Raw genomic sequence first — 23065 nt, 5'->3', positions numbered from 1 at the left:
ATTTTATATCAATTTAAAAAGAAATCCATATGTGGATCTCCAAGACATTGTTAAATGAAAAGCAAGGTATAGAACGAGACAAATAATGTGATACCATTTATACAGAGAACAAAGAAGTAACAGCGACCGAACGAAACTCTTTCTGTGGCCCCTCACTCATGTACGTACGTCCTGTGGGCCTTGTGTTAGGAAGTATTTTCTTCTTCCTACTCTTCTAGTGTTAGTCTGCTATGCTCTTGTGGTTTCTTGAATGCAAAGAAAAGACAGACTTTTATGTTAAAACATGAGTTGAATTTCTCCACCGTTTATGATACTCAAACAAAAGTTTCCTTGTTGCTTAACTAAATGAGTGGATGGATGAACGAGGGTCCTTCTAGGCTGAAGATTCAGTAAACCCAGTTCGTTCACATGGACCTTACGTGAAATAGGTCACTTGACCTACAAGAGCTATGTGGAAAGTAAGACTTCGTTGCCTTTATATTTTGGAACAGGTGACAACCAAAGCCAAGCAACTGAAGGATTCAGTTACCTGCTCCCCAGGTGAGTCAGTGCCCTTCACCCCACTGAGCTAAAGTGACTTCTCCCACACAAATCCCTTTTCGTAAGGGTGGGTGCTAAGATGGACCTGATAAGTTTAAAAACCCTAAAAACCTAGTTCTTTGCTAGTACTGGGGGAGGGGCACGCAGGGGGGAACCCTCTGGATGCCACACAAACGCGCGGTGCACGGCTCCCCCACGCGGTCCACCTGCCAGCCCCACGCACACGGAGCCGTCTTTCAGAATAGAGCAGCAGCTTTCCCAAGAACCCACATTTCTCAAAATATGTTTCCTCCAAGACTAACTGGAATTTTGCTAGAGTCTCCACACTGTTTGCCTGGAACCAGGAAGAGAATACTTCCTAAAACCTTCTAACTTAATTTAAATACAAGTCCCAAAGACAGCAATGCAGGTGAGCAAACCCGGAGATCTCAAAAAGCCGTCCCCAGCAGGGATTCAATGTGGGGCTCTGCCGGCTTCAGGAAAGAAGGCATTTCCAGATTCCTGTTCTGCGAACACAATTTTTTGTTGGCACAGAGGCTAAAATGGGCAGTGAGAGGCCATGTGAAAAGGCCTTCCTGCAAGACACTCTGTGTATTCTGGAAAAGGCAGTGTGGTGTAGACTGTGGCACAGATAGGGATCTTACTAGAGCATTGGTGGGGGGGGGAGGGGGGGGGTAAAAAGTGACCAGAACAGGAGACGTATGGTTGAACATTCAGGGGCATCCCTGAGATGGCGCCTGAGAGCCAGTCCGTTTGCTCTTTACTGGCCAACGTGGTGGCACAGTGGCACTGGAAGCAGCTTGGAGCAGACAGCACGTCCCACAGCGTCGGTGGCTCACCTACAATGGTGTGAGCACAGCGCGAGTTTAGACAGATCCATTTTAGCTCCGCTAATGGAATGAGTCGTCCCAGTTCCGGATCGTAAAGAACATCCTTCCTTATCTAAAAAGTGTCAAAGAGCCACTTTGCATTCTTTGGCCACAACCTGATTCTGTACATGGCCCTCAGTCCCTCAGAGCGTCGGAAAGGACAAAGGACAAAGAATCAGACAGAACTGGGTTCAAATCCCACCTCTGCTGCTCTCTGAGACTGATTTTTGCCATCTGTAGAATTAGGATAATGACACCTATCTTTCTAGAACAGCGTGAAAATTAAGCAGAATCGTAGGTGCACAGCGCCTACCACACTGCTGTGTTGGTGACAGCTGCTGTTACTCTTGTCACCTGCATTGACCTTGCCATTCCATCTGTGTGATAAAGTGTGTCCTTCCTCACAGGAATGGTCAGACTCTCCGAACTCAAGTCAACAGCCCAGAATCTCCGGCCCTCCAAGGCCGCCACGGCCTTGCCAGATGACATCATCACCCAGCGAGAAGATGCACGGCAGGCCGGGGAGGAAGACAAGGAGGACGAGCAGGAGGAGGAAGATGACGACGAGCAGGAGGCAGTGCTCCCGGAAAGCCGGCCACGGAGGCGGAGGCCGGCCAGGCCGCCTGAGGCGGCAACGAGGGTGGAGCCCGAGGAGAAGTTCAGAGGAAAGAGGCAGAAGGACTTCGATATTTCAGAACAAAACGAATCCAGTGATGAGGAGAGCCAGAAGAAAGAGAGAACTCGTGCTGCCGAGGAGCCATGGACTCAGAGTCAACAGAAGCTTCTGGAATTAGCATTACAGCAGTACCCAAAGGGATCTTCGGACCGCTGGGACAAAATAGCCAAATGTGTCCCGTCTAAGAGTAAGGTGGGTGAGGCGGGGGAAGAACGAGACCTGCGCGGCCAGCTCCACCTAATTCCCCACCTTACGCACACCCCTCTAGCGACAGCTGTCTGCGTGACCGTCCGGTGCACTTCTAAGAGCATGGTCAGTCTGTGCACCGGATTGATTAGTGTGTATGAATGAGGTCAAGATTCTAAGGAGACCATACAGACCGGTTGGTTTTCCTCAGAAAATTCCATGCATAGAGGATAAGTTTCACCCACAACAAGCCCGCCAACCTTCTGGAGCATTCGCCCCAGTCTGGCAGTTTGAGAGGAGCACGGGGGTGGCTGGACCGCACCCTCATCACTGGGGCAGCGGGAGCAGCCCTGGCGGCCGGCAGGCCCTCCCTCGGGCGGAGGCTCCCTTGAGCCAGAGTCGGGGGAGGTCTCCCTCCAGCTCTGCGAGGAGCCGTATTTACCCCAGGGCGAGCGCGTGGCGGCCCGTGTCATGCTGGTCATCGGGTCCACAGGGCACATCACTCTGGACTCAGCAGCTGCACCAGACAGGCGAGGCCCTGGCGGCGGGGGTGGGGGCCCGGGCAGGGATGACATTTAGGATTCAACCCGCCCTGCAGCCTTGACTGTTTGTACTTTAAGTCTTTTCCCCGTTTTCGGCTCTCGGTATCTGCTTACAAACCCCCACAGGTAGTTCCCAGCTAGGCGGGCAGACGGGGTGCCCCACAGAGAGCCAGCGCTCACCCCAGCCTTTGCCTTCCGTCTGCCAGTTCATGCCGCGGGGCTCACGGTGTGAGCTTTCCCACTCGGGCCTTTCTCGAAACACACACCATCTCCTGAGTTTCTTCCTTCCTCGCTGTACTCTCAGTCTGAGGCACCAAGGAACTCGGAGAAATCAGAAGAACGAGTCTCTTCTGCCTCCTGTGCCTGTCACTCAGTAGCCTCTGGGCACATTGATGTTCATTTACATTCTTATTTTTTTTTAATTGAAATTCTATGTTGGAAAATCTAGCTTGTGGCCATAAATGTCCCCGTGTGTACAGGTCTAGTTATCTATCACCTACTTTAAAATGATGAAGTTGAGAATTCCTGGGGAGAAAAATAAACCATTAGCAGTTGATCTATTTGAGAAACACAGATTCTCCCAGCCTCTCCAACTGGTTTGCCAGAAGTAATTATTTTCCCTGAATTTCCCTAGCATCTGTCAGGACACAGGCATCTACATGTGTGATGAATTGACATTGGCTTAAAATGAAGGAGCTGGAACCGTGGATTCCTAAGGATAGAACATTCAGAAACTCACTGCCTCGGGGTTTGGAAACCCTCCCGTTTGAAACAGACACGAGCAGCCCTTTTATTGTCCCGCAAGTGTTCCCCTTAAGCCTTGACATTGGAACCAGTTCCCGGAGAGGTGGCCTGCTGACTCATCTGCTAGGGAGCGAGTCCCTATACGTGGCCCGCAAGCCGCTGGCGATGCTGGGCCTGAAGGAGGGGACTTTGCCTGAGGCCTGCGGCTCAGCGCTCTGGGTCGCCGTGGTCCCCGGTGAAGTCCCCACATCATGCCCGGGGCCTCACCAGTGGGCAGCACAGCTATTAAGAAAAGGCTGGTATTTTAAAGACTGACCCCATGCGCGTGATCGTTGGGGATCCAGAGAGGCACTTCTAGAAGCATCCCTCATACCACTCCTGAGCTAGAACCCTAGGAAGAGCATGAGCACCCACTCTGTGTCCCCGGCTGATAGAAGCATCTGCCGGGGAGCAGCGATCATGTTGCCCTAGACCTTAAGTTAGTGAAGGCTTCCAACGCCTCGGAGGGGAGTATCTCTTGGCCAGAAACAGGAACGGACTCTGGAAAGTACCTCATGATGGACAGGAGAGCATGAGGCCCCCCGGCACCGCCCGCCTCTGCTCTAGGCCCCACTCCTCACCCCCAGCGGCCACGGCCACGGGCAGGATCTGGGCGGCACACTCCCCGCCACGGTCCTGGGGGCTGGGCCGACGCGGCCACCACGGGAGGGTCCCCACGGCCCCTTAAGGAGAGGCAAACCCAGATGGAATAACAGGGCGGCCGGCCGGCCTCAAGTTGTCCGCTTGCTCTGACGAGACGCGCGATGACAGTGAAATGTGAAAGCTGCTTGTTATCGTTAGCGAGTTGAGAGGCATCATCGTGATGCCCGTGGTGTGCCTCACACGCAGCAGCACGGGCCCCTCACGCCAGCGGCCCACGCTGCACCTCACAGGACTGCCACTGGCCCGGGGGCACCTGGCAGCACGTGGGCCCCGGCCGGGGGGGCCCTGGTGTGTGCATGTGGGCCCCGGCGTGAAGGCCATGGGGCTCGTCCAGCCGGTTGCAGGCCGGCCGTGGGCAGAGCGGACGCTCACGAGGCCGCCTCCCCGCACAGGCCGCGGCTGAAGCCCACGACGCTCACGCTGATCTGTGGAAATAACCGTTTCACCTCTCTTTTTCTCTTCCTGCAGGAAGACTGTATCGCTAGATACAAGTTGCTGGTTGAACTGGTCCAAAAGAAAAAACAAGCTAAAAGCTGAATATTCTGGAAGATGATGTTCACCTTCATTTTCCAAAACGATTATTTTAAAAGTCTTATGCAGAAATTTGCATTTTGTACCTCAACCTTTCTATACGTCATGTGCCTTAGTAAAAAAAAAAAAAAAAAAAAAAAATTAAAAAAGTTTTTAAAATGTTGTGCTGTATTGTTTAAACAAAGACTATGTTACAGGAGAAAAAGTATTCGGGTATTTTACAGATAATTTTCCCTCTCATCATCGCAAAGTTATTTCCCTGCGAACAAACTGAAAAGTGCTAACAATCGGCAAGTACAGGATTTTCAAGGAACAAATGAGCGAACGTGTAAGAATTAAAACTTCATGTGCTTTGGGGCACCTGGGTGGCTCAGGTCACGATCCCAGGGTTGTGGGATCGAGCCCCACATCGGGCTCTGCGCTGAGTGTGGAGCCTGCTTACAGCTCACACTGTCTCTCTCCCCCCCCCCCACGCCCCCCACCCCGAAAAAACCTAATGTGCTTCTGTGAGTCAAAAGCACACGGGTTAACGAGCTCATTGGTAGCGGGAGGCAGGTGCTTGGGGAGAAAAGCGGGCTCACTTCTGAGCTAGCCGGCTGGCTGAGAAGAGCGTGAGGTTATCTCAGATGCATCTGGAAGAAAACCCCGTGTCGATGAACAAGGATACAAGGTGACAAAGGCAGCCTACTCCAGTTCGGGCTGCTTCGGAGGAACGCGTTCCCCACTGCAAGAGCTTCCAGGGGACACGTGGGACACGCGGGAGAGGGGGTAGGGACCCGTGAGGTTGGTCCTGGCTTTCGACAGCCAAAGTCACTGTTCTGTGCCGGTTTCTGCTGCCCTGTCACCATCCGCCGAACGCTGCCTTCCAAAGCTCCCGTCATTGGGTCAGGGCTTGCGCACGGTTTGCTAAGTGCGAACCGTCTAAACTCGGAAAGCATTACGATCACGAGGACACATGTAAGGGAGGGACTTGAGAAAACATCTATGAAGAGATCACTTCTCTCTAAGGACTGAAATAAGATTCATTTCCTGCAGGACAGTCTGGTGGCAGCGGCCCCACTGGTCCCATAACCGTTCACCCCCCGCGCAGGTCGCGCCACCAGGGAAACTGAAATGCAAAAAAAGGGCAGGTTACCAACTAACTGGCTCTGTGGTCATTTGGTTTTCACAAACAGCCCCGTCCAGCCCCGTCCAGCCCCGTCCCAGTCAGGCCACTGCTCTGTCCTGGGCCGGGGGACGGGCGGGCGTGGAGAGGGGTGGGGGGCCGGTGCTGTCACCGTGTCGTCCCGGCCGTGCTGGCCACCCTTCCCGACAGCGAACCGGAGCTCCGCAGGCCACCGGGGCGGCTCCACCACCAACGGCTGCTCCCCCAGGGCTCGTTCCCAAAGCCGTGGGGCCGTCGCTGCATTTGTCGCGGGCCACAGCTCACCTCCCCGTTCACCCGGGGGTCTGCGCGAGTAAAACGTGCACGGAGGGAAACAAAGGAGAGAACGAGTCCGTCCTGGCTTCATTCCGGGCCCGGGACCCACTCATCTCTGAGTCCGGCTTCAGGCCTGGCTTTCATGCAGCCTCGTGGTCCAGCTTAGCCGGTCTGTGGGTCCGTGAGCGTCTGTGGGTCCGTGAGCGTGAAAGCACGCCCCTTACTTGCAGTACTTGGGGTTCCTGTCACACATACCCCCAGACCGCGTGACAAGTGTCCTGGGCGGAGGGGGGGAGCAGCCCACAGGGCTCCAAACACGCCCGATGATAGCACAACCGAGATAGAATGGCCTCTTTTCTAGACTCAAGGAAATAAGTCTAGCATGGCTTTCTATGCGTGACTGTTCTGCCTACTAACTTCTTTTTTTTTTTTTTAATTTTTTTTTTTCAACATTTATTTATTTTTGGGACAGCGAGAGACAGAGCATGAACGGGGGAGGGGCAGAGAGAGAGGGAGACACAGAATCGGAAACAGGCTCCAGGCTCCGAGCCATCAGCCCAGAGCCTGACGCGGGGCTCGAACTCCCGGACCACGAGATCGTGACCTGGCTGAAGTCGGACGCTTAACCGACTGCGCCACCCAGGCGCCCCACTGCCTACTAACTTCTTTAGAAAGAAGTCAGCAGCGCCTGGGTGGCTCAGCTGGTGAAGTGTCCGACTCCTGATTTCGGCTCGGGTCATGATCTCGTGGTTCGTGAGTTCTAGCTCCTGCTATCAGCATGGAGCCTGCTTGGGATTCTCGCTGTCTCTCTGTCTCTGTCTCTGTCTCTCTCTCTGTCTCTCTCTCTCTCAAAAGAAATAAGCTTAAAAAAAAAGGAAGAAGTCAGAAAGGAGCCCTTTCTTCAGGAGACTCTGGAAGCCATCAAGTTGTGTTGAGGTCGGTGGGCCAGTGGGCAGGCCAGAGCTCAGTGACACACAGGAGACCCATGGGATTCAGTTTGAACAAGGTCACGGCCCAGAAAGCAAGGGAGCCTCCAAGAAGAACGCACTACACAGATCACGGGGAGGGGGAGGGGGTAAAGCGCTCGGCAACACCAGCCGGCCGCCCCTTCCCACGCCGCCTTCTCCAGGCCGGGCTCCCCAGAGACGCGCTCCCCTTTCCAGAGCCGCCTTAGCTGTTGGAGCTCCAAGGCCAAGCTGTGTGACATCAGGTGCCTCGGTTTACCTCTTTGTCTCCGTGCCTCAACTAGAAAAATAGGAAATAACGGTAGCTGCTCCGTAGGTTGTTACGATGATAAAGCTAGATAATGCGTGTAAAACCTTTACATGCTGAGAATAGCACTCTTTTTCTATCTGACCAGCCAGACTTCCTGTCTCCATCATTTCAAGTGGCTGTTGATGCGTTAGCAGGGCTGATGGGCCCGACGGGGTGCACGGCCCCTCGTGTCCTGCGGTTCCTAGTCCCGGGGGTCCCCGGCAAAATCTATTTTGATTGTGTAGTTTTCAGGGAGCGAGTCCACACGTTTCACTAAGTGCCCCCCGGGTCTCTCGCCTAAAAAAGCCTCTTTCCAGCCTGTGCTGCAGTATTTATCCTGACGCGGCCCAGGGAGGGCCAGAGTGGGACAAGGAGAAGCCTCAGACTTGGCCTCTGACAACCAGAGGCTCGGGCCCCAGCTCTGCTGCTTGTGAACCGGGGCGTCCGTCTCCTGCCCCGAACACGCAGGTGTGAGTGTGCGCGCAGCCTCACGGGAAGGCAACGGCCTTCAGAGCAGCGGCCGCCTGGCCCCGGCCCCCACCTCGTGCTCCCATACGGTCTAGGGAAAGGGCGGAGGCTCAGAGTCAAAAGACCCACGTCGGAATCTTGGGTCAAGTGCAGTGAGCGAGGGGGGAACCGGGCCACGAAGACGGGGGTTTGGAAGGAGGCGGGGGTGGGGGGGCACCCGGCAGAGGGTGTGGAGACCGGGCTTGAGACACAGGATTCCGTTTTGACTCTTCGAGGTCCACACGCCCATTCAGACCCCAGCAGAGAACAACCAGCCGCGCCGACCCCAGTCCGTTCCTGTTGGGTTGGGAAAGCCCTGGGCTGGCAGAGGACACAACCCCTGAGGACGCCGTGTCACCAGCCCCACACGGCCAGGCGGAGTCCGCGAGGGAGCTCCAGTGATTTAGGTGGACCTTCTCCACTGGGGCAAAAACCCCCCAGCTACACTTCTCTAAACCGTGATAGCACCCTTTTTTTTTTTTTTTTTTTTTTTTTTTTAGTTTATTTATTTTGAGAGAGAGCAGTGGGGGGCAGAGACAAAGGGAGAGCGAGAATCCCAAGCAGGCTCCACGCTGTCGGCACAAGAGTCTGAGGTGGGGCTCGAACCCACAAACTGCACGATCACGACCTGAGCCGAAACCAAGAGTCGGATGCCTGACCGACTGAGCCACCCAGGTGCCCCAATAGCACCCATTTTTAAAGGCCGCTCCCATGTTCTTGGGTTTTTCCTCACAAAAGCCCCGACTGGCTGCCCGGCTTCAGCCCAGCTCTTGCCTGCAACAGGTGCCCCGGGGCGTCGAGCCACCTGCGCTGTGCCTCACCGGCTTTATTTGTAGAAACCAGACAGACGGCTCCACTTAGGTTTCTCGAACACGATGTGCTGCTTTCTGTGGAACTTGTACGGGAACGACCTAGAGGTCCTGCACGAGCCTCCCGCCAGACGTCCCGACCCCGCTAGGGGACGATCTTTTCCAACAGAAACACTGCAGCCAGCGGGTTTACTCTGCCCTGGGTTTGTGTTTTCAAATTCCCTGCTTGGTTTTAGAGGAAGATGATGATAAGCTTTCTACCATAAATGTCTTGGGATAACCTAAAAACACGCCTCTCACCTCGGGCCCGCTTGCTGTCCGGTGCCAGTTCCGCCCCCCAGACCACGTCCACCTACCCCTTTGAAAGCAGAGACCTGATCCCTCTAAATGACCAACTATTTCATTCCTGCTTGTTTCTGCAGAGTATGTTTTTGTAGTTGTTTTAGCATTTAGGTTTTTCCCCCAGAATCTAAAGGGCACAGTTTAAATTCTGATATTCTATCCACACGGTCCCAAGTGGCCCAGGACAGTTCCAGTTTACAGCTGATTCAATACACCCATTTTGGACAGTGTGTAACATGGTCACGGGTCCATGTGTGATTGCTAACAGATGGCTGATCCCAAAGACCCTGAGGGATTCTGAATTCCTCCGAAGAGGACAGACAGCGAGGAGACTTCGGCATGCATTTGGTTTGCCTTTGCCTTTAGAAAGTCCCAAGGGTGTGTTGATCCCTACCCCCAGTTCCTCCCAAGGCACCCCACCCCACTCAGGGGAAACTGAGGCACAGGACACACCTGAGTCAGAGTCCAGACGGACCAGGGACTCCTGCAACTGGCTCTTGTGGTCCCACTGCCTTTGAGAGAGGGCCGAGGTTGCATCCGGAGGCTGAGGGGCAGGGAGGCCTCAGGGTGGGTCCAAGCAACCACAGTGGCTTAGATGAGTCAATATTAGTCATTGGTCAAAACAGAGTTTGACACCCCATCCTAAATTTTTTAACAATATTATTTTTAATGTTCATTTTTGAGAGAGAGAGAGAGTACTAGTGGGGGAGGGACAGAGAGAGAGGGAGACACAGAATCTGAGGCAGGTTCCAGGCTCCGAGCTGTCAGCACAGAGCCCGACGCGGGGCTCCAATCACGAGATGTTGACCAGAGCGGAAGCGGGTCGCTTAACGGACTGGGCCACCCAGGGTCCCCACACCCCAGCCCCCCATCGGTTCCTACATTTTGAAGTTCCTTCCCACCAAATGGTCCTAAAATAAAGCCAGCTTTCCAAGCAACAGGCTGAAAATAAGCGCCGTTGTCTCTGGCCCAGTGTCCCGTGTAACCTCACTCGCTCTCTGCACACGGAGCAGGGTGCTCCGGGCGGGGCCGGTTTGGCCACAGGTCCCAGGAGGAGGCCCCTTTATAGACTGTAAAGGCGGTGGGTGGTGGCATGGGTCTGTCACGCAAACATGCGGAGGCGGCTCTTTCTTTTCAGCCGCTTGTGGCAGTAAACGGCCGGGCTTCCCCTGCGGGAGCCACACGCCGCTCCACCTGTAGCTCGGGGGGTCACCGCGGGGCTGGCCTGGAAGCCACCCCACTGTCTTGGCAACAGTCCCAGTCTCCTGTCTGAGCAAACGACTTGGCCTTCAGCCTCGGACTTTATTCACTGGGGAGCTAAATTAACACGCTGTAAAACTGAGCGGCTACGAGTATTTTCCTCGGGTCGGGTGGGGGAAAAAGAGCGGCTTCATGTGGAACAGAAACAGGGCAATCACTCCATCAATGTGACTCCCAGGCGGAAACTCCTAGTGCCTCAAACAGCAGGGGTCCTAAAGGGAGCTGAGGCCCAGCGCTGTGCCCTCCCCGACTGGGGGGTGGGGTGGACTCCCGCCTCCTTCCGCCCCTCCCCCCCCCCCCCCCCCCTTGCGCTGCTCCTGGATCGAAGCCCATTCTCACATCCCGCTCCCTGCCTCGGACCCTCTGTGTATCCTCACAGTTATTCCAGGAGTGGAGGGAAAACACACACTCAGTTGTTCCCCTCTTGCCTTCGCGACCTGTAACAAACAAGCCAGGTGTGTAAGGGTCCCCGGGGCGGTGTCTCCTGAAGTATTACATGAGTTGAACTCAGTCAAGCCCATCTTCGGTCACCGCCATTTAAACAGAATCCTAAGTCTGGCAAAATGAAATTGACCAAGATGGGAGTGGCAGTGAGGGAGTCTTTCTCTTACTCGGTAGGTCTCAAGTTATAAAGGAAATGAACAGTCGGTTAGGTTTTGTTTTCCACCATTATTTAAAAAAAAATTTTTTTTTTAATTGGAAAATTTGAGATAGTATTGAATTGTTTATTCCAAATTATCTCAGTTCCAATCTGTTTCAGGAAGGAAGATGTTACTGCAAACCAAGAGTAGATGTCTCTAGATATCAGCAGCTTGTCTCCCTAAGAGGCTTGGCTTAAGAAATTCCTATCGGAGGGGTGCCTGCGACCGACTTCGGCTCAGGTCATGATCTCACCGTTTGTGAGTTTGAGCCTCGCATCGGGCTCTGTGCTGAGACAGCCAGGAACCAACTTGAGATTCTCTCTCTCCCTCTCTCTCTCCGCCCCTCCCCTACTCACTCTCTCTTTCTCTCAAAATTAAAAAACTTAAAAAATAAAAATAAATAAAAATAAAAAGGAAATGCCTACTGGAAATCTCTTGGGCTAAGAGGAGATCTATCCTGTTATGTTAAAACTGGCATTTAAGAATTAGATGTGGACATCTTTGCCTGGGGTGGTCTAACCAGGAGGGGGCAGGGCAGATTCTGGCCGAAGGTGGGACAGGAAGGCAGGCAGTGGGAGGTACCGGTGACAGTGAACCCAAACTGGTTTTGATCCTCAAACTGTTGGGCCCCCCCCCCCCCCCACCCTCCACCTCCTCAGCACCCAAGAAACCTGCTCATTTCCAGCAAGCTACAGGGGGCCTGGGGACATGCCACCCTCCCTAAGAGCAAAGCCTGTGGGCGGGCAAGGGCAGGGCCACAGGCCACACCCCTGCTGAGGTGCGTGTCTCTAAGCCTGTTTGGTATCATTTTCCTGGTCTTGGGCTGGACATTGATTCCAAAAGTCAAACCCAAAACAGAGCTGCAGTAAGTTCTGATGGAGGAGTAAATGAAGGTCAGAAATCAAAAGAAGGAAACTTCCAAGAACCTAGGAAGTGGCAAAGCAGCAGGGCAGGGGAGGGCGGGGGCAGGCCGGCCCATGCTCCATGAGGTGGTCGCACCCACCACAGAGCTTGAGGCCATGGCACCAAGGGACACTCAGTCCTGCAGCAAAATCCAAGACTGAGCGTTTGTGTCTGTGATTACAACATCAAAGCTTCACATCGGAAAGAGCGACAAGGCCCCCTGATTTGCAGCTGGGAGGACAGGCTCTCCAGCACCATGCCAGTTCTCGGCCCGCCAAGTCCCACGGACAGGAATGTCCCTCCACAAGGCTCCAACCATGAGCCCCGAAGGAGGCGGGAGTTCCCAAGAGAGGCCGGGAAGGGGCAGGACAGCAGCCTGATGGCCAGTGGCACCCATAAGGGGGGCAGGGCCAGCAGGACCAGACTGCTGGAGTCCTCAGTCCTGGCTGCACGCTGGGCTGGCCCGGACGTCTGCAGCCGCCCCAAGGGCTCCGATTTTCCTGGTCGCGGCTCCAGAGAGCATGCTCAGGGTCCTAATCCTCAGGCGATCCCGCGGCTCCCGCAGGAGGAGAGCCACTGCATTTTGCAAAGCAGATGTACACCTTATTTTGGTCAAGAGTCCTCTGTACTGAACAGTCGAGCTGCAGAAGACACCTGTCCGTGCTTGCTCTGGGAGAGACCAGGAGAACCAGATAGTTGCGAGGGGAGCGGCAGCGATGCCAAAAATGTAAAATCTCCTAATTAATCCGTCTGCTTGCTAAGTGAGCCAAGTGAAAAAACACCAGATGCATCAATCAGAATTTAAGGAGAATCAAATTAACTTGATCAGCAAAAAAGTCAATTTCCTTTTCTAAACTTCACAAGGCACAATCAAAATCAGAATGACGTGAGTTAGCTTCTTCATCGGTGGCTTCACCCTTGGCCGGGCCATCGCCCCCCCCAACACACACACCCTGGGGCTTCGGGTCATGTCAACTCTGCCCGGGTTCATGTACTTTCTGGTGTGATCTCACGGGGCCCCGCGCTGCCTTTCAACCGCGGTGAGGCCTCCAGGTCCTTCTGGAAGAAGCGCATGTAAATAAATAAACCGGGACGCTCCCTGGCTCGTCCCCAGATTCCTGTGCAAGTGACCCGAGGGCTCCAGGGTTCCCGGTTCCAGACCCGGCTGGGCCCGGGGCCACCGCTCCCCCGAGGTCAGACCCTGTGAAAGAGTCGGGGGTCTCCGGCCCCTCGCTCGCAAAGGAGGGGTTCAGTCCGCACCCCCGCGCCCGCCCCAGTCGAGAAGCAAGACCAGGCATACGAATCTCTGGCCTTCCTTCCCCAGCTCCCGGGTCCTGTCCCACAGCCACCAGCCTGGCGTGGCCCGCGTGTCGGGGAGGCGGAGTGACGACGGGCCTGTGTGCCCTGCGCGCTCCCGTGAAGCTGGGTCACACCCCGTCATTCCGCAGGGGATTTGGGGGGCGGTGAAGGAGCACCCTCTTTTCCGGGGTGATGCTGAAGTGCTTCCTACCTTACTCGCCTGGCTGTGTGTGCGTGGGGCCAGCTCACCCTGCGCCGCCCCAGGTGCCTTCCCTGCCGTGTGGACAGGGGCTCGCCGCCCGCCCTCGGGTCCGTGGGGGTGGCCTCGCTGACGCGCCCCCCAACTCCCACCCACGCCGGGCGGGTCGCCCCGGGAGCAGATCCCCGCCTGCCCCAGGCCTTCGGAAACCCTGAGTGTCGAGGGCCGTGAACTCCAGTCACTTGAAGCCGCTCGGGGGTCCGAGCCTTTGCAGTGGAGGACGCACCCGTGAAGACGCGACCTGGCGGCGTGGGTTAAAGAGTCTGCTACCTCCTGACCGGATCCGGAAACGGGACGTTTGCCCTGCCGACTTGCACCTCCCGGCCCCCTCAACATCCAGTGATGTGCGTCTTGTGACCGTGTGACCGTGGGCTCCAGCGCCTCTCCAGGAGCCCACAGCACCTTTCCAGCTCGTGTTCTGGGCCCGTTCAATACCGTCCGAAAAGCTCACGCCCTCCTGTTTTCCACGGCACCGCACGGTCCGCCTACAGCCTGCCTCTCTGTCCTGCCTCGTCCCCTCCCCTAAGCCCCAGACACCCTTCCCTGAAACAGAGGAAATCACCCACCCGTAGGGAGCTCCTGCTATGACATCCACTCTGGTAAAAAGGCCCGCCACCCCCTTCCCGCCTGCGCCGTAAATCCCCAGATGGTGTCGGGAGAAGGCCTTGGCCAAAAGCGATGGCTTTCCTTTTGAAGACTCGCTAATAATATTGAGGGTTTTGAGCTGTGGGCCCAAGAAACTGGTCATCAGAAAACACCCTTTCAAGAAACTCGTCATCAGAAAATACCCATAAAGACGACGCACTGACATTTGTTGAATGGGACGCCGGTCAGGGGAAACTGCACATCTGACCCAGAAAATTACTGAGTTACAGCAGATACAAAATACAGAATTGAGTTTCTGAAATGTTTCAAGGGTCACTTTTTACTTAAGTGACAAAACCAGGCCACAAAATTAGGCATCGACTATGATTCAACTATGTCAAAAGAGTACACATAAAAGTAGATCGGACTGTTGGCTACCTGTGTATATTTTAATATAAAAATTGCCAGTAAAAGGATGGACTAAATAGGGCATTTCTTTCTTTTTCTAGTTTTCAAAGTTTTGACAAAGTGGTCACGATAACTTCTGTAATTTAGAAAATACTTTGGGGCGCCTGGCTGGCTCAGTCCGAAGAGCGTGAGACTCTTGATCTCCGGATAGTGAGTTCAAGCCCCACGGTTGGGTGTAGAGATTAAATATTTTTAGAAATATTTGTTACTGGGGCGCCAGGGTGGCTCGGTCGGTTAAGCGTCTGACTTCGGCTCAGGTGTGGGTTCGAGCCCCACATCAGGCTCTGTGCTGACAGCTCAGAGCCTGGACCCTGTTTCAGATTCTATGTCTCCCTCTCTCTCTCCCCCTCGCCTGCTTGCGCTCTGTCTCTGTCTCAGAAATAAACAAACATCAAAAAAAACTTTTTAAAAAATATATGTTACTGCTAGCACTTAACAGTGTTACAAGCACCCGGAAGGGATTTTCAGGCTTGGACCCAACAGCTTGTCTGCTCCCCAGCTTGAGGCTTGGGACTTCCAGCAGGAAGCAGAGGGGGAGCAGACCACCAGTGAGGATGCGTGTGAGGGTCCGTTCCTCAGACAGACCTGTGGAACCTGAGCTGTGACCAAAGTCTCCATCAAAAGAAACTCACGTTTTGCTGTAAACTTCACTGTACTTACAGGACTGTAAACATTCAATTATCAGTATGAAGGCTTTTTTTTTTTTTTTTTTTTTTTTTTTGGTGCCAATAACAAGGTGAGGAATGGGACTAGAAGGGGAGTAACAGTTGGCATGACTTTTTAACAAGGTAAAACTACTTAAGGATATACGAGCTTCCAAATGTTTACAAAAGTTCACAACTACTTCACTTAATTTCTACAAAAAGATTGGTGCCATCAATGTAGGTTTTCATTAGTAAATAAAACTAAGGCTAATAGTACTGTTCTCATTGAGAGTTCTAAAATCCAGAGCAAAAGCCCATCCCCTACTTTAAAAAACAGAATTACAGGTCACTGGAAGGCAACCTTTTGCCTACAATTCCAGGGGCCTCTCCTGTCTACTTCAGAGAGAGTCTGGATACAGCGATTGTGGCATCTTTTGCCTGGTTGACAGGGAGCTTAAGACAAGTTGGCAACTTGCTTTTCTTGGCATTCATTCCAGTGCTTCCCTCTGGACCCTGACACCGATCACACACCCACAGGACTTATGCACAGAAGCCCAGACAGGAACCCACTGATGGAAACCCATGTCCCTGCAGAGCAGCCTTTTCCAAGGGTCAAGGGCTGGGGGAAGGCTGGGGGGCAGCAGCTCCTCAGCAACTTCTCAGAGCAGAGAATCAGCCAACACCAGGGAACCACAGAGCAGCAACCCGGAAAACCCAGGTGTGCTTCCTAGTGGAGGTGATGAAGCCACCCAGGGCCTCCAGGCAGTTAGAAACCTACGAAAGCAAGTGCAGCTACACTGAGATACTACTATTCAGATCAACAGCCAAGGCGAGAACATGCATGGCCAAGTACTGTTCGGTTCAGAGTTGATTCTCGGAGAGTGAGTCATCTGTCGTGTTAGAGGAGCGACCTTCCCTAGTCCTTCGGGAGACAAGACTCTCCAGAATCAGGTATTTTCCATTTGTATATAGAAAAGTCTCTCCGGGAACCTAAACTTAACTCTTTAGTAACGTTAAAAGCCTATAGAACCAGTTTTCCTTGTTTCTCAACTCTTAATCACTAGGAGCAAATTACCCAGATCCCCAAATTCTGAAGTCTGAGCATTTGCAAAGCCCCACAGGTGATTCTGATGGAAACCAAGACCCGAGAGCCGTGAAGTACGCTTAAATTTGTTTCATTTAACTTTACCAAGTATGAATACTATTAATGTGCTATAATTAATGATCGCATCTGGAACTTATTTTCCTTTTATTTCCACTGTAATTATTTTCCTCTTCTTTGCATGACAGCAGTTTTCAGAGAGCACTCTCTCTGATTACCTAAGATTTGAACACAGGGTCCGTTTGCTCTGCAGAGTTTCTCACGCTGTGTCAAGTTTACTCATGAGCAAACTTTAGAGAACCCCAAGATGAACTTCTACCGGTAAAGCACAGGCAGAAACTACCGGAAAACACTGGCACCTGAGGCACCCCACTCCCCAGGGCCTTCATTCTCCCCAAACAAGAAAGGCACAGAGTGAGGTCGCCAAGCTGGTGACATAGGTCATTCCTGACTTCACTCCCACCTCACAGAACAACTAACGATTACTCAAGAATAAGACACCATTAAGAGAAGCCCAGAATGTGGGGGTGAGGATGAAGTACCCTCAGGGACGGAGAGAGTCTGCATCGAAGGTCAGAGAAGCAGCCACGCGCGGGCGGCATCACCCCACGCAAGCACACCCCCCACCCCGCCAGCACAGCACCGCCCCGAGGCCTCCCCCGAGCCTACCGCTCCCCCAGGGTGGAGAGCCCAGGGGGAGCACCCGGCCCCGGCCCCAGCACTGCGGGTCGCTTCATGGAAACGCGTACCCTGGTTCCAACCCACGGGGACTGCAGAGGAATCTGCGGGGCTCGACCACCGGGAATCTGACAGAGAAGCGGGGACGCACTTGGAAAACACCCAGCATTCGGATCTTGACAGACGGAGTTCCTACCTGCAGCGCCCGAACAGTCCGAACCAGCATCTCTGCTGTCTGCAGAGCCACGACACCGTGACCTGGGACCTCGGTGGGGTGCCGGTCCGCCCACCCTCCGGCAATGGAGCTATCGCACAACTCCAGCCACTGCTGAGCGCGGCAGGTCTCTCCTCTGGTCGGGAGAGGCTGGGAACACCGGGAAGAGCAACTGGAGCCCAGGCAGGAGCGCGCCTTCACAGGCCCGCCCACTGCTAATTACGGCTCCCAGTCACCTGGCCAGAGGGCCCGGAAGCTGTGTAGGAAATGCCGGAAGCTGTGTAGGAAATCCTACAGGCAGAGCTGATCATCTGCAGGGCAGAGGGTGGCCCCGTTCAGCCAGGGAACGTGGGGAGCGGGCAGGCTTGGAGTCAAGACCACAAAGAGCCTTGACGAGCCTGAAGTCCATCCCCTGACTCTGCCCAGGCAGGGGAGCGAATTCTTAGCCCCACCTGTGGCCCAGAGTAGCTCCTGGCCCTTCCCAGCTGTGGGGAACACCTGGGAGGGGGCCTGGGACCCGCACTCCAGTCCTGCCCAGGCAGGGGAGCTAATTCATAGGCCCGCCCGGACCGAAGTACAGCCCCAGGCCCCCACCTGAACAGAGACCCTGGTCAGAACACCTGGAAAGCTGCATAGCACAGCAACACTCCATTCGGCCAGAGAACTTGGGGCAGGAGATGGCTTGAGTCAAGACCAGGGGTCCTGCCGGTCTTGGAGCCAGGTCTCCCACCCTACCCAGGTGGGGAGACTCACTGGTTGCCTTGCCCATTGCTGAACACAGCCTGCACACTGCCCAACCAGGGAGCCTAACCAGAGTGCACAGCCCTACTTCCGGTGTGGCCCCTGAATATGAGGGCACAGCCTGTGGTTTCCCCGCCCACTGGGCAAAACCAGTAGCCCTGTCTGGCCAGAGAATTCAGTGCCTAATCTTGCCTGATCAGGTTCCCCAGTGACCATGCAGGCCGTGGGGTCCATTCTGCTGCCCTGCGAGGTCAGGGAAGCTAACTCAGAGCCCCACCGACTACTGAGCATAGCACCCAGTCCTGACTGTCTAGGAAGCCGAACCAAAGAACCCAGGCAACAGTGGAGCCCATCCTTCAGCATCCCCCACCTCTCACTCAGACCTAAGGCAACGGCCTCACCCAAAAATGACCCCACCCCGCCCGGTAGCAGGGCCCACAGCTGGACATACCCAGCAGACACATTCAGAAATCCAAAGTAAGCTGACTGATGAACGGTCTCTGCCTAAGCAAACCTGTAAAAACTGGGAAAAGAAGACTACTTACTCATATGCATAGATACCAGTATAAAAAAATGAATGATCACAAAACTCAGGAAACCATGATGCTACCAAAGTAAACTAATAAAACTTTAATGACTGACCCTAAAGAAATAGAGATCTATGATCTGTCAAAGAATTCAGAATAATACTCAAACTTTAGTCAACTATAAGAAACACAGACACCAAATGAAATTAGGAAAACAACGCATGAACAAAATGAAAAGTTCAACAAAGAAACTATTAAAAAACACTGGGGTGCCTGGGTGGCTCATTCGGTTAAGTGTCCGACTTTGGCTCAGGTCATGATCTCGTGGTTCATGAGTTTGAGCCCCACATCAGGCTCTCTGCTGTCAGCTCAGCACCTGGAGCCTGCTTCGGATTCTGTGTCTCCTCGCTCTCTGCCCCTCCCCAACTCGTACTCGGTCTCTCTCTCTCTCAAAAATAAAAACATTAAAAACTTTTGTTTTTAAATAAAAAATAAAAAAATAACAACATCAACAGCGGCACCTGGGTGGCTCAGTCGGGTAAGCGTCCCACTTCAGCTCACGTCATGATCTCGTGATTCGTGGGTTGTAGCCCTGTGTCGGGCTCCGTGCTGACAGCTCAGAGCCCGGAGCCTGCTTCAGCTTCTGTGTCTCCCTCTCTCTCTCTGCCCCTCCCCTGCTTGCACTTTGTCTCTGTCTCTCAAAAATAATAAACATTAAAAAAAAATTATATATAAAAAAACATCAACAGAAATCTTAGAGCTTAAAAATATGATGACTGAAGAACTCAATGGAGAGCTTTCAAAAGCAGACTTAACTAAGCAGAAGAAAGTTATCAGTGACCTAGAGGACAGGACATTCGAAATTATTCAGTCAGAGAAACAAAAAGAAAGAGTAAAGAACGCCTATGGGATTTATGGAACACCATCAAAAGAAATAATAACCACAGTATGAGAATTCTGGAAGGAGAAGAGAAAGAGAAAAGGTCAGAAAGTATAATTAAAGCAGTAATGGTAACAACTGAAACTTCCCAAACCTGGGGAGAGAAATGGACATCCAGTTCCATGAGGCCTGAAGGACCCCAAAACGGTTGAATATGAATAGGGCTACACCAAAACACATTATAATTAAATTGTTAGAACCGAAACACAAAGAATTCTGAAAGCAATAAAAGAGGGGAGAGCAATTACACACAGGTAAACTCCCTAAGACCATAGGCAGATTTCTCAAAGGAAACATTTCAGGCCAGGAGGGACTAGGATGACATAGTCAAAATATTAAAATAACTGTCAACCAGGAATTCTATACTCGGCGAAGTTGTCCTTCAGAAATGAAGGAGAGATAAAGACTCTCCAGAAAAACAAAAAGCTGAGGGAGTGCATCACCACTTGTAAGACCAGCCTTCTTTGAGTGGAAGTAAAAGGACACTAATTAACATCATAGAAACATTAAAAGGTAGTATAAAACTCACTGGAAATGGTAAATATCTAATCAAAGATTCTGTAATATGGGAACAGTGGTGTAAAATTCACTCACAACTGTAGTTGAAAAGTTAAAAGCAAACAGTAAAAGTAACCATGACTATAATAAACTTATTACTGAATACGCAATACAAAAAACATGTAAACTATAACATAAATAACCTAAACTGTATTAAACACAAATGAATTAAATTCTACAAAGTAAGTAAAATGGCTGAATGGACTCAAAAGCAAGTTACAACTACATGCTGTTTACAAGACTCACGTCAGCCTTAAAGACACACACACAGACTGAGTGAAGAGATGGAAAAAGACCTTTCAAGAAATGATAACAAAAAAAAAAAGAGGAGCTGTACTTTTATCAGACAAAACAGACCTTAAAAATGGTAAAAAGAAACAAAGAAGGTCATTAAATAGTGACAAAGGAGTCAATCCACCAAGTTGATATAACTGCAAATATTTATGCATCCAACATCAGACAACCTAAATATATAAAGCAAAAGCTAACAGAGCTAAAAGGAGAAATAAACAGCAGTACAAAAACAATTGGGGACTTTAATATCCCACTCTCAAATCAACACGGATAAACAATTCAGACAGAATCAATAAGGGAAACAGCAGATTTGAACAACACAATAGAACAAATGGACCTAACAGACATAAAGAAATTTCTGACAATAGCAGAATACACCTTCGTCTCAAGCACACACACAACATTTTCTAGGACACAAAATATGTTGAGCCACAAAACAAGCCTTGGCAAATTCAACAAGACTGATTATCATACCAAGTATCTTTTCCAAACACAGTGGTATGAAACTAGAAAATAACAGGAAAGAAATTGGAAACCTCACAAATAAATGGAAATTATACAATACTTTCCTGAACAACCAATGGTTTGAAAGAGAAATTCAAGAGGAAATTAAAGCAGCTTGAAATAAAAATGGAAACAAAACATACCAAAACTTATACGATGTAGCTAAAGCAGTTCTAAGAGGAAAGTTCATAGCAATAAACACCCACATTAGGAAACAAAGATCTCAAATAAACGACCTAACTCTGTGCTTCAAGGAACTAGAAAAAGAAGAACAAACTAAGCCCAAAGTTAGCAGAAGAAAGGAAATAACAAACATTAGGGCAGAAATAAATGACATAGAGAACAGGAAAGTAACAGGAAAAAAATTAACAAAACTAAAAGTTGGTTCTTTGATAAAATTGACAAATTTTTATCTAGACTAACCAAGGAAAAAAGAGAGAAGATCCAATCCAATAAAATTATAAATGAAAAAGAAGACATTATAGTTGACACCACAGAAATACAAAGGATCATAGGAACCTACTATGAACCAACAAACAGGGCAAGAAGAAGAAACAGAAAAATTCTTAGAAACATAAAGCCTACCAACACTGAATTAGGAAGAAATAAAAAAACCTGAACAGCCCAATTACTGATAAGATTGACTCGGTAATCAAAAATCTCTCAGCAAAGAAAAAAGCCCAGGGCCAGTTGGGCTTCCCTGGTCAATTTTACCAAATATTGAAAGAATTAACAACAATCCTTCTCAAAGTCTTCCCAAAAAATCAAATAGGAAGGAATGCCCCAAACTCATTTTATGAGGCCAGCACTACCCTAATACCAAAGCCAGAAACAACACTACAAAAACAAAACTACAGGCCAATATCCCTGATAAATACAGATGTAAAAATTCTCAATAAAATACTAGCAAACCTAATTCAGCAGCACATTAAAAAGATCACTCCTATGGAAGCCAGTTTGACAATAAATTATATTTTAAAAAAACCAGACCGGGGCGCCTGGGTGGCTCAGTCGGTTGAGCGGCCGACTTCAGCTCAGGTCATGATTTTGCGGTCCGTGAGTTCGAGCCTCACGTCGGGCTCTGTGCTGACAGCTCAGAGCCTGGAGCCTGTTTCAGATTCTGTGTCTCCCTCTCTCTGACCCTCCCCTGTTCATGCTCTGTCTCTCCCTGTCTCAAAAATAAATAAAAACGTTAAAAATTAAAAAAAAAAAAAACCCAGACCATTCACCATGATCAAGTGGGATGGTTCAACATACACACATCAATGTGATACATCACATTCACACAACGAAAAAAATCAGATCACCATCTCAACAGATGCAGAACAAGCATTTGACAAAATTTAACACCCATTCGTGATAAGAATTCTTAACCAATTCAGTATAAATGAAATGTATCTAGGAGCACCTGGGTGGCTCAGTCAGCTGATCATCCTATTTTAGCTCAGGTCATGATCTCATGGTTCATGAGTTCGAGCCCTGTGTTGGGCTCTGTGTAGACAAGCTCAGAGCCTGGAGCCTACTTTGAATTCTGTGTCTCCCTCTCTCTCTGCCCTCCCCTGCTTGTGCTCTCTCTCGCTCTTGAAAGTTAAAAAAAAAAAATTTTTTTTTAAATAAAAAAAAATTTGAAATGTGGGTGCCTGGGTGGCTCAGTCGGTTGAGCAACTGACTTCAGCTTGGGTCATGATCTCACAGTTTATGGGTTCGAGCCCCACGTCAGGCTCTGTGTGGACAAGCTCGGAGCCTGGAGCCTGCTTCGGATTCTGTGTCTCCTTCTCTCTCTGCCCCTCCCCCACTCACATTCTGTCTCTCTCTCTCAAAAATAAACATTTAAAAAATGTTTTAAAAAAAGAAATGTACCTCAACTGAATAAAGGCCGTACATGACAAGCCCACAGCTAAACTCACATCCAATGGCAACAGGTTGAAAGCTTTTCTTCTAAGATTAGGAAGAGGACAAAGATGCCCACTCTCACCACCCCTATTCAACCTAGTATTGAAAATCCTAGACTCCACCAAAAACAGACCAAATCAATGAATTCAATAAAGTTAAGGATACAAAATTAACATAGAAAAATTAGTAGTATTTCTATACAGTAACAATGAATTCTCTGAAAAAGAAATAAAGAAAATGATCCTATTTACAACAGCATCAAAAACAAGGAAATACTTAGGCATAAACTTAATGAAGGAAGTAAAAGATCTCTAACCTGCAAACTACAGTGATGAAAGAAATTGAAGACACAAATAAATGGAAAGGTATCCCACATTCATGGATTGGAAGAATACTGTGAAAATGTCCTACTACTGAACCACCATATATAGAA

At 50.9% G+C, this 23065-nt stretch overlaps 1 protein-coding gene across 1 annotated transcript in view; it reads left to right on the top strand.

Moving 5' to 3' along the window:
• Positions 1-4949, top strand: part of DNAJC1 (DnaJ heat shock protein family (Hsp40) member C1) — a 226776-nt gene extending 221827 nt beyond the window's left edge. Inside the window, exons 10-12 of the mRNA XM_047866500.1 lie at positions 492-540; positions 1817-2277; positions 4728-4949. Of these exons, the coding sequence (XP_047722456.1) occupies positions 492-540; positions 1817-2277; positions 4728-4796 (579 nt within the window). The 3' untranslated portion in view covers positions 4797-4949. The remainder of the gene's footprint in view (positions 1-491; positions 541-1816; positions 2278-4727) is intronic.
• The last annotated feature ends 18116 nt before the right edge of the window (positions 4950-23065 follow it).

This window comes from Prionailurus viverrinus, chromosome B4, assembly GCF_022837055.1.
Source record: "Prionailurus viverrinus isolate Anna chromosome B4, UM_Priviv_1.0, whole genome shotgun sequence".
Classification (NCBI taxonomy): domain Eukaryota; kingdom Metazoa; phylum Chordata; class Mammalia; order Carnivora; family Felidae; genus Prionailurus; species Prionailurus viverrinus.
Note: the sequence above shows the minus strand (reverse complement) of the source record. Positions and strands in the feature narration are given on the sequence as shown.